The 12121-nt window shown below is 32.3% G+C and overlaps 1 protein-coding gene and 1 long non-coding RNA gene across 4 annotated transcripts in view; both read right to left on the bottom strand.

The window, feature by feature from the left end:
- LOC147812725 (uncharacterized) overlaps positions 1 to 12121 on the bottom strand; it is a 284443-nt gene that overhangs the window by 55738 nt on the left and 216584 nt on the right. The window lies entirely within an intron of this gene.
- Rhp (GTP-Rho-binding protein rhophilin) overlaps positions 1612 to 12121 on the bottom strand; it is a 76960-nt gene continuing 66450 nt past the window's right edge. For all 3 annotated transcript variants that reach the window (XM_087158665.1, XM_087158666.1, XM_087158664.1), the window contains exons 12-15: positions 11497 to 11691; positions 9817 to 9893; positions 7560 to 7709; positions 1612 to 5638 (exon numbers count right to left, since the gene is read on the bottom strand). In XM_087158665.1, coding sequence (XP_087014791.1) covers positions 5324 to 5638; positions 7560 to 7709; positions 9817 to 9893; positions 11497 to 11691 — 737 coding nt within the window. In that variant the 3' untranslated portion in view covers positions 1612 to 5323. The remainder of the gene's footprint in view (positions 5639 to 7559; positions 7710 to 9816; positions 9894 to 11496; positions 11692 to 12121) is intronic.

Raw genomic sequence — 12121 nt, 5'->3', positions numbered from 1 at the left:
AAACTCCCCGTGCGGTAAGTGGTGACTGATGCAAGTTAAATCTGTCGAGTCGCAAAGTCCTCCATGCTCCTATAACAAATCAATACCTCTGGGGGTACTGATCCAGGAGTTTCCTTGTCTTCTGGATTGGATTCAAAATTACATAGCTACGGCGTTGAACATTAAATTGGGTCGGCTATTCAACGACGGATATAAAAATAAAAAGTCTGAAGCCGTCTTGCTGCGATGGAAACAAGAATAGCGCATTTCGCGGAGGGTAGCTTTTCTTCACTCTAGGGCTAACTCAGTAGACCGAAGAAAAAGATTACATTTTTCTCGTCGACTGGAGCTAAAACCTGTCCTAAACAATGACCCCACACCCCTATTTGAAATAGTTATACCTCGTTACCATAGTCGCAGACACTGGTTCAGACGAATGGCTAGTGAAGTTCCTACTTACGGCTAAAGGGTAGAAACAATCGGCTATTCTACAGGTGACGAATTTTTTTTTCATTTCTCAAACTACCCAGCTAATCTGCATATTAGGTACCAACTAAAGTGAATTAAGTTAGTATAATGATTTTTATTTTTTGCCCTCTAAAAAATCAAGTTCTCTATTATCACACATTAAATGCATACTTAGATAAACAGTACATTATTTTAAACTCCTATTTTGAGCTTTGTTTGAAGAAGGTCACCATCACAACTACCATTCAGTCGGAAATTTTCCTAAAATAATTAAAGAAATTTAAATACCTTTGCGTTAGTTTTTGATTTAATCAACAAGACATTTAAACAAAGACCTTCGAATTAAAATGTAAAAAAGAATCCCATCTGCAAATAATTTTGCCTAACAATATTTTTCTACTCAAGCAGTTGAATTCTCTGTTGAGGTTGGTTGGTATTTTAAGCACTGGAGCTGCACAGGGGGCTATTGGCGACGGTCTGGGAAACATCCCTGAGGATGATCCAAAAACATGCCATCCCTGCTTCGGTAGCCCAACGACCTGCGAGCAAAGTCGAGCACATTACAGTAGAACAGTTTAACGAGGATCAACACCGTATACCCTCTGTCCCTAAGCAGACTGTTCCAAATGGTCATCCACCCGCACACTGACCGCAGCCAGCGATGCTTGACTTCGGTGATCTGCTGAGAACCGTCTCTTAACGATCAGTCCACCGCGGGGCACCTCTATTTTGATTTTTTTTAAAAAAGCCTAATTAATCTACATAATAAATAAATAATATCATGCAAAATTTAAAACAAATGAATAAATTGTCTTCTGGATTGGGTTCAAAATTACAAGGCTACGGAGTTGAACATTGGTAGTCGTAAACTCGAAATTGGGCCAGCTGTTCAACAACAGATATAAAATTAAATCTCCAATTCAGTACCCTCAGAGGTATAATTTGCTATAGGAACATGAAGGGCTTTGTGACCTGACAGGTTTAATGTGCACCAGTCACCATTTACTACACAAGGAAGTCTTCAGCCGGCTGGATTTGAGCTCCGGTTCTCATCAACGCGAGTCCAGCATCCTGCCAACTAGGCTCTCCCGGCCAATATTGATATACACTTCAAATGAATGTATAGTGCGTAAAAAAAGAAATGGATTCACCTAAAACAAGCCATTTAGAATGACATATTTTTTATTTTAATTATTTTGTGTATTGTACATATTCACTGAGCATGTAAGACAACATTTTCATACAACATATATAGCACAGCCAGATTTATAATTGTATTATACATTCTTATTTACAAAGATACATTAAGTAAGTACAAAGAGTTTCTTTTTTCAACATAATACTTCTTTATGAGCACAACTATTAATACTTAATTGAAAGGATCCTTTTGTAACAATAACAATGTGTACATTTTTGAAAATAATTCAAAAATATTCTTTAAGGGTGGTAAGAGATGCAATGAATATTCGGTCCTTTTGTTGAATGTTCGGGTAAATATTTGGCAAAATATTCTTTTGATAAAGTAATTTTGGACAATTTGTTTAAAAAAATTTGAATAGATTTAATAAAGAATAATCTAAAATCGTCTTCTGTACTATACATTATTTGAAATAGTTCTCATTCATATCTATAAATTTATTTACGTTGCACAATGGGCTATTGGCGACGTTTTGGAAAACATTCCTGTGGATGATCGGAAGACGTGTCATCACAATTTTGATCCTCTGCAGAGAAGTTGGCATCCCCGCTTCGATAAGTCCGACGACTTGTGCGCGAAGTGGCGCACTTTATGGTAGAACAGTTTAACGAGGACTAATACCACATACCCTCGGTTTTATCGCAGTTGCTTCAAAGTGGTCTCCCACCTGTGCACTGACCTCAGTCAGTGATGCTTGACTTCGATGACCAACTATGAACCGTGTCGGGACTAAACATATTTGTAAGTTCTAAAACTTGTACACGGCTTGCAAATTTATGTTCTCGAAGACAAATCTAAAGAATTGAAACTAGATTTTTTTTATATTTATTAAAATGAGTAATACAAACCACGAGGTTTGCATTGCTGATTTTTTTTTCTTCAAAAAATTAAATTCAGGCAAGTCAATTTCGTCTTTTTTTCAACCCTTTGCATTTTAAGAATTAAAATGCGAAGTTTTTTTTTTCTTTGTATTTGCTGCTAATTTAGTTTTAATTATAGAGCCGCATTTTAACGCAGCGTTTCTGATAGACTTAATTCTTTAACTGTCACTTTTTCCAAGAATGGTAATAGAGATAAACAGTAACATAAATTTGATTTTTATTTTAAGAACTAAGCACAATTTTATTTTCTGATTTTTTTTTATCAACTTTTATTTTTATCAGCGTAGGACACAATATTTTTTTAAAAAAGCGTTTCTAATGAACGTTATCCTTTCATTGTAACTTTTTTCTAATAATATGGCAATGGGAAAAAGTTTGAGATTTTTAGTGCTAAATTTTTCGCTTAAAAATTCCATCTAGCCTTTTAAAAAAAACTTGTGCTTTTTATTAACGTTTTTATTAAGAAGAGGCAATTTAATTAAGTCTATAGGAAAACTTAGAGGTTCAGCTTTAAAATTTTCTAACGAGAATAAGATAAAAAAAAATTTTGCCATAATATTTAATTTACTAATTATTCCTACTTATAAAAATCCATTTTTTGTTTTCCCTTTTAATTGAGTTTTTAAAAGTTAAAAAATTTGGTCAAACAAACATAAAATAAATATCAGATCCATTAAGAAAAAAAAAAAAAATCTATATTATATATTAATGAATTTTCAGAATGACTAGGATCAAGAAATAAGAAATAGTCACATGTCAAATCACTACAATATAGTAGTAAGCATAAAAGCTTGAAAAGAAGTCAAATAAAATTTGCAGTAAAAATCATCATTTTAAAATTTTCAACAATCTAACAAATAATATATTGTATTCATAACTTACATATGTATTTTGGTTTGTTCATTTGACTAGGATACCAACCTTTTATTTTTAATTATAGCTTTTACTGTAGTTTTGAAGCTATATTTCTTTAAGACAAATTTTCTTTAGTAAAATCAACATTAAACATTTGATATTCCATATGGTATATACATATTTTTCTTTTCTTGAAAAATAAAATAAGTTTCATAAATTTAGAAGAGTTGACTTTTAAACAGAAGTGACAAAAAATTGTTTCTGCTTTGAAATAGATCTTTAATTTAAGATTGATAGTTTTGTGAAGAAAGTGTGTCATTTAGTTCCATACTTTCCTCAAAGATGGCGCTAGCAGAAACTCACAACTTTCTCAACAATTGTTTTTCCTTCATACTGTAAAATGTTGTTTTTTGTCACTTAACTCATTTTTAATGTCAACTTCTATATTGCATGCAGGGGTCTGTCTAGGTCAGGGGTGGCGAACCTTTATGCACCAACGTGCCATTTTTTCAAAAAATTGTTTAATGTGGCCATAAACAGACCGTCAAATAATTTTGACTTTTTGATTATTGGGAAAATAATAATACTAAATTCTATCAACTCAAAACTCTTTATTTACTATTAAAAAAAACATTTTGCAATGTCTCAATTATGCTTGTAATTCAACCTAAAGTAACATTAGTGTGACGTCCGTTGTTGCAGATTAGAAGACAAATGACTTATATCAGGTTGTAAGATGCTAGTTTAAGCAGATCTGTTAATGTTTTTTTGCTAGTTATTTATTTTTAGCTTGTTTTTTACAGTTATCGTTTTTTTTGGCATTAAATTGTTAATTTTTTTTGCTAATTGTTTATTTTATTTGTTTGTTTTTGTGAATTTAATTGTTAATGTACTTCATAGTGAACTTTGTGATCGGTGGCGTGCCCAGAATATTGTGTCGCGTGCCATTGGTTCGCCATCCCTGGTCTAGGTTTTTCTGAGAGGTACCTATTTTGTGAAAATTGAGACAAAATTTGTGAAAATTATAAGTCACATTAAAAAATCAACACAAAAATATGGTACAAATATGGATTTATCGTTTCTTACGGGATACAAAAACAAAATTTTTAAAAAAAAGTATTTTGTGAAACTACCATTTTACCTAAAGTTGAATTAGATTAGTGAAGGTACCACAAAACGGTAGAAAATTTGGCCTGGACCGACCCCTGGTATAAAGCCTTATAAGATTTTATAAAAGTATAAGCAACATTATTTTCAATATAATTTAAAAACATAAGATTGCTGATACAAGGAAAAATTAGCGTCCAAATTGCAAAAAGCAACTACACTGGTATAAGAAATTAAGAGACTTAGTAGACTAGATCGATTATCTCTAGAACTATTGGACCGATTTTAATTAAATTTGATATTACGTACATACATTGATACACTACAAAACAAATAAACATTCAACAATTGTAATACACACACATGATGGTGCGTAACACTCGTTGGCGTCGGAATGTATGAAATTGCCCCTGAACAATTCAGGCCCATTGCCACAGGAAATGGCCTTATTTCGAGTATGAAATCAAGCTGCAAGGCCTGTGTATTGACCTATTTTTTTGTTCATTCTGCAACCGCTGTTTCATACCTTCCGACTCCATCGAGCACGATCATGCGTGTGTATTACAATTGTTGAATTTTTTGTGTTGTATCAATGTACGTACACATCAAATTTCATTAAAATCGATCCTGTAGTTCTAGAGATAATCGATCTAGTCTACAAGGTCTCTTAATTTCTTATACCAGTGAATATAAAGACTCTTTGGACAAGGAGTAAGAAGTCAACAAAACCTACGCCTTGCTCACAAAAACAGAATGCAGTACTCGCATCGGAACAGACTGTACCTTGTATTACTTCTTGAAAAACATTATTTTAAAAAAAGAAGCATTTTTTTCTTCATCTGAAAGCAACGTCACTAATTATTGGAAATTCTTTTGATTGACTTCGTCTAAAAAAGTTCCATGTGGCCCGTCTTCTTTTGTCCTTTGAGAAGGGACTGGTACTTGTTCTGAGTTGGACATCACATGCGCTGAGAGTAGAAGAAGAGTTTTTGGCGGGAAGGAGATAATCATGGTCAATGGGAGTGACCACTTTCAGAGTCAGTTCGTCTCCAGCTTCTCTTATGAGGCCGACCACTTCCTCGTGATTCAGCCACTTTGCATCGGTGTTCCCTATCTGGACGATGAAATCACCTTCTTTCATTCCAGCTTCCTGTAAATAAAAATATTATGTATGTATTCATACCTGCTGCCAACATTGAAGAAATAAAATAATGGAGATTTTACTAGCAACATTTTTTAAGGCTACGAGTAAAGTTTTGATACATCGTGCAAGTTAAGAAGAGAAATTCAAAATTGGAAATAATATAAGCACTTAGGTTTAACGAAGTAAAAAATACGTATATCAATCCTAATCTAAAAAAGATTTTTTTGAAACCAATATTATGAACGTTGTTGAACAGCTGACCTAATTATTGGGTTGGCGACTACTAACGTTCAACTCCGTAGCCGTGTCATTTTGAACCCAATCCAGAAGACAAGGGAGCTTCTGGATCAAGTATTGGGAAAAATTTGCCTTCGTTAAGGACTTCTGATGGGACTAACCCACATTTGTATTATATGGAGAGAGAAACCACGAGAACCTCCCACGGATAGCCTAACGGCAAGGGGAATCTCACCCATGTTCCGTCTACCACTGAGGATATTTTATGCCAGCACTGTGGTCGGTGCAAGTCGGATGTGGAATGCGTATGGACCAATCATTGCTAGGATTCGAACCTGGGTTTACCTCATTGGAAGGCGAGCGCTCTATCCCCTGAGCCATCATGGCTCGACTTAAACAACTAACACTCAACATACTGCAGTACTGGCAATAGCACCATCTGTTGAGGATAAAAGAAGTATTTTAGCCATCAGTGTATACTATATAGTTAAAAAAGTTTAAAAATTTCTTTAGCAAATACGGAGCAATTTGAGAAAATATGGGTAAACAGGAGATAGTTGTAAAATACAGGAGACTTGGGGTCAAATTTGGTCACTTGTAAAAAGAAACAAAAACTGAAAGATATTACTTGTCTGTACACACATCTACCGGTCCGAGTACATGCTTAGAATTTATTTTTGAAATAAAGTAAGAACTTGTACAAAACCTGTATGTATTGTAATTTAATCTGTTCATAATTATAATGAAATATGCTATTTAGTTATAAAAACACAGATCAAAACATGAAACCATTTACAGCCTTTAAGAATCTATAAAATGTAGAAATAGCATAAGAAAAAGGTGAACATTTGAATACAAATATCAAAAATAAAACTTGTTAGAAGATCAAAACAGTTCACAATTTTTTTTCTCGTAAACTTAACATAATTATAACGAGACACTGGAGGTCTTAACTATCATATTCTATTATATTGTCCCCGTGGCAGAATTGTGGCGACGATGCCGCAGAACGTTACCCAGTTCTGCAGAAAGTTTTTTCCTTTGGGAAGTAAAAAAGTTTGCTTTTCTTTTCTGCAGAAATTTTCTATCTTTTCATGCAATTTTATTACTACTGATTTTCATATAGCTTTTAAAAACCTATATTATTTATTACAACAACTGAATCTCGAAATAAAATCACGCATTTAGTAAACTCTTTTTGAAGAGTCCAATTTGTGTCATTTTGCCGTCGATCTCTTTTTCGGTAGTTACTGCTACAGATTTCACGATTTATTTTTATTTTTTAAATGTGATGATGAATTACAAAATGTGAAAAAGGAAATAATTAGTGTATCATCATCTTCCTACAAAATGTGAGAATATCACCCATAATATTAGAATTAAAAAAAATAATTACATATTCAATTAAAAATTTTTTTTTATTTGATCTGATTTATTTATTTTTTGAAATTAAGGCTTCTGTTATTCTAAATGAGTAACATATATGTTTGTTATTTTTTAAAAGTATCTTGCAGAAAAATATTAGAGAAATATGTCACAGAAGGCTCAAAAAAAGTCTGCCACAGGGAATATTGTTATTGTTTGCACTCAGTTCCACATTCTCTTTTAATGAATTATGATAGCATTATAAAGCAAAAATATTAAGAAATTTTAATTGAAAATCGAAGCCAAAATTCAATAAAGTACATACTTGTGACAAACTCTTTGGTTCAACAGCAGTGATGATGACCGGTGCATCTCCACGCACACTGAAGCCGAAATTCGTCTCTTCATTCCTCTGCAATTTTATTTGTCTGGCAGCTGTCCATTGACGGCGAGCACAAAATACTTTTAGTGGTCCCTTAAAACAAAACAACAAAATTATTTCTATGAATTACTCCACGAATTTTATTCCATGAATTATTTATTTGTTAGAAAACAGATGAATAATTCATGGCTTGAAAGTTAAAGGCAACACCAGTAAACAGCCATTACTCTCAGGCATTGCTTGTTCTCCCGTCGGTTGAGTTTAAAAGTCCTTATGAAAAAGACACCGTCTTCAAAAGAAATATAATTATAACCTTAAGGAATCTAGTTTGATTTTTTCCTCTTTTTTTCTGCAAAAGAAAAAAATTATTAAAAACATAAAGGTGATGTTTGTTTCTTTATGGGTTTTCTATAGAGTTTGTCTAAATTAGAACTTCCCTAGCCATTTGCCTGGATCTGTGGCGGTGACTGCGGTAACAAAGTATAACTATTTCAAGTAGGGATGTGGGGTCACTGTTTAGGACAGGATTTGGCTCCAGAATCTTTTCCTTCGGTCTTTTGTGTTAGCCCTAAAGTGAAGAGAATCTACCCTTCCTGAAATGAGCTATTCTTGCTTCCATAACAGCAGACAGCCTCAGACTTTATGGTGGGGGAGTTCTTACAATAGACAAACTATACTGGCACTTTACCCCCGACTTCCTCTCGAGGCATTTTTTTTCCAGAAATTCCTGAGGGTCAAGTGTTTTGTTTGTGTCCATATGGGATTTTATACAACACTCATGAAGTATGGGGGAAGACAGTCCACATGTGACAACACTTTTTGAGACTGACTATAACACATGCACACTCTCTCTGCATTCATTAAAGAAAAGAATTTTAAAAACGTTACATCATTAAGCGTTAAAGAATTTTGGAAAAACATCTTAATCTCTAAAGTTTTGAATTAAACCATCCCTAAAATCCATTTTTAATTTATTTGGAAGAAAAGAAGAATAGTAATAGAGTTTAAATTTTTATTTCACATTATTATTTTATTCATTACAATCAATCAAAAATATTCTATAGTAAAATTATTTAATATCTTGAATTTACAGTTAAATTAAGCTTAGTCTAATTGGAATACAATTTATTTTAGAAGAATATAAGTAAGTGTCCAAAGCCAAAGTAGGTTACAATGATATGTAAATACACTATGAATATATATATATATATATATATATACATATATATATATATATATATATATATATATATATATATATATATATATATATATATATATATATATATATATATATATATATATATATATATATATATATATATATATATATATATATATATATATATATATATTGTGTTTAATAAAATGCTAGGACTAGTATTGGGTGTACAAAGTTTCCGCCATTCATCACAAGATGGCACTACTAGATGGTTATGTAGAAATTGACTGGTGTTAAACATCTTATTGTCAGTTTGTTCATTTGGTAACCACATAAACTTAAAGTATTAGCATTATGTAATAGTTTTCGTGCAAAAATTTCAAGTTTTGCGCCAAATAAGCGTCATTTGCGAGAACTTTTGCTTTACTTCCATAATTTGAAGAAATCTACAGCTGAGGTGCGTCGATTACTTGGAGAAGCATAGGGTGAGTCTGCTTTAAGTGAGAGAAGTCGTTGTGAGTAGTTTCAGAAATTTAAAAAACGGCGCGCTTGACGTGGAAGACAAAGAACGCAGTGGAAGGCCGAAATTGCATGAAGACAAGGAATTGGAAGAAGATTCGTCCCAAAAGCAAAAAGAGCTTGCTCTTACATTACGAGTGACTCAGCAAGCAATTTCACATAGTTTAAAATTGTTGGAAATGATTCAAAAACAAGGGAAGTTGGGTTCCATACGAACTGAAGCCAAGGGACATTGAACGTCGATTTCGCTTGAAAATTGACTTTGCTATATTGAAACATTTCAACGGGAGGTAAAACACCACCCGCTGTATTCGCCAGACCTTGCCCCTTCAGATTATCACCTATTCTGGTTGATGGCACATGGTCTGACTGAGCAGAAATTTACTTCATTAGAAGAAATCAAGGAATGGGTCGATTCGTGAATATCCTCAAAAGATGGGAAAATTTAGTGTCTAATAATGGAGAATACTTTGAATAAAAGAAAAAATATTAATTTTTAAAAAAAATTGTTTGACTTACCAAGTCCTGAAAAAGATCTTTTACACTATATTCATTGAATTCAGGTGGCATTAAAGTAAGCTGGTATTTGGTGGCAGCTAGCAAAATAAAGAAAAGCTTTAAAACTCTTTTATACAATGAACTGCATACACAGATGAACTTTTTTCTATCATTGTATATTGTTTAATGTATAAAAAATTTAACTGAAAGTAATATCATCACAAAATATCGTAGCATCTATATGCAGGGTATCTGCTTCATTTTAAATTTTCAAATTCTTGACTTTCAATGAATAATTCCAAGAATTTTTCATTACACTATTTTCTCCGACAAAAACACAACAATAAATTTAAAAAAGCGTTATAATAGCATTAATTGAAATGATGAGTATCACCAAAACTGCTATACTCTGCATCTTCATATTTATAGATTTTAAACTTAAAAAAGAGTTGTAGTTGAAGTAACAAAATAGTTAAAAAAAAATACAAAATCAAATCACTAAATACAATCAGATACATGTAGTTATTTAAACCTGTTTTATTTCTTCTTAAAAGTGTAATATAAAAAGCCGAAACAAGAATTTTAAATTGATAAAATAAAAAATAAAAATAATAAATAAATAAATAAAAATTCTGAAATCACAGAAGTTTAAAAGATAATTCACTCTAGAAATGATGTTCTTTCTTTCATTTTTTGAAAAGACGCCATAATTTTCAAAGATCAGAATCAAAACATTTTATATTTTAATAAAATATGACTATGAGTGAGGATTTTGTTACAAATTCAGATATTTGGAACATTGGGATACTGAAATTGAGAGGGTGGGTAAATACAATTTTAAAAATTAGATTTTTCTGCAACCTAAATCCATGATTTAAAAAAAAAAAAAAAATCATGGCATATCAGGTGTGCAGATAACCTGTTTATACATATGAACTGCATACACACATGAATATTTTCAGTCATTGGATACTGTTTAATATAAAAATAATTTAACTGAAAATAATATTGCAACATCATCTGTAGCAGAATTTTTTCAGACTTCCTGCAACAAACCACTCTAGCACTAACATCTTTTTGCAAAATACTTTTAATAATAACAGCTATGCATGTAACTAAATTTAAGTAACAGAAAAGTTTTATTTATAAAAAAAACTATTTGAATCAAATAAAATTGTATATAATGTTTTAAATTAAATATGTATTATTATTTTTTTATTCTAGTATTATGGACGACATTCTCGCATTTTGTAGGAGGAAATACGCACTTATTATTTCATTTTTTGCATCATTACAAAAAAAATTATTATTATAATGAAAGGGTCACAGTAATGGGGGAGGCGAGCTTAAGAGTGAAAATTGATCACACATGAAAATTCATGAGAGCTACATGAAAATTGATCACCAGATGAAAGAAATGTCTTTTAGATGCTTTGTTTTTAAGTTTTATGAAGTGCATGCTTGATGCAGGTTTTTTAAAATTAAAAAAGTACTTTCTATACAAAGTATAAAAAATCTCAAATTAACAGTCTCTTTCTTAACACTGCATCCAGGACTATAAATATAAATTACTTTTTTAAATCAAATTCAATATTAATTATCAAATTAATTAACAGTCTGTTTCTTATTACTGCATCCAGGACTATAAGTATAAATTAAATTTTTAAATCAGATTAATTGCTATAAATATGCGGCGAATACCTTCAATGGGTGGTGCGTCTAAAATCTCCTGAAAATCGTCCTCTTGTTCACATTTGGCGTACCTGTCGAGGGATGTGTCATGAGCTATTCGCAGGCGCTCTTGTAAATTATCTATCTGTCTCAGCTGGCGACACATTCTATGGAGGCGCAATGCTTCTTCGTGAAGTAATAATGAGGCCCTCAGGTGTGCTTTACCTGCAAGAAATAAATATAATGGTATAGACCTTGTCGCAATAATAGGCTGAGCAATGGCTGGGTCATCAATGGAGAAGCCCCAAAAATAGCGCCATGGGAATCGTCACCTTTAAAAAATCCTGAGGCAGACCAACACCTCCTAGAAAAGAGTAGGCCTCTGCACGGGTTACCATAAATATCCTTTAGTAGTCCAAACGTAATGACATATATCGTATTTTCAACCACTGCGCAGCTTAGTACCCTGAACGCAATGACATCTTTCTTATTTTTCATCAACTGCGCAGTTAACTTCGTCACATCGGACTACTAAATTGATCCGTGCTGAGGCCTTCATACTTCTAGAAGGTGTTGGGCAGACCCTCTACTAGATAGCTCAACGATATCAAAAATGACCTGAAAGCCTAAAAATTAGAAATTGGAAGGGAGTTGC

This window comes from Parasteatoda tepidariorum, chromosome 3 (genome assembly GCF_982258835.1).
Source record: "Parasteatoda tepidariorum strain Cologne lab strain chromosome 3, Ptep-v5.0, whole genome shotgun sequence".
NCBI classification, from domain to species: Eukaryota; Metazoa; Arthropoda; class Arachnida; order Araneae; family Theridiidae; genus Parasteatoda; species Parasteatoda tepidariorum.
Note: the sequence above shows the minus strand (reverse complement) of the source record. Positions and strands in the feature narration are given on the sequence as shown.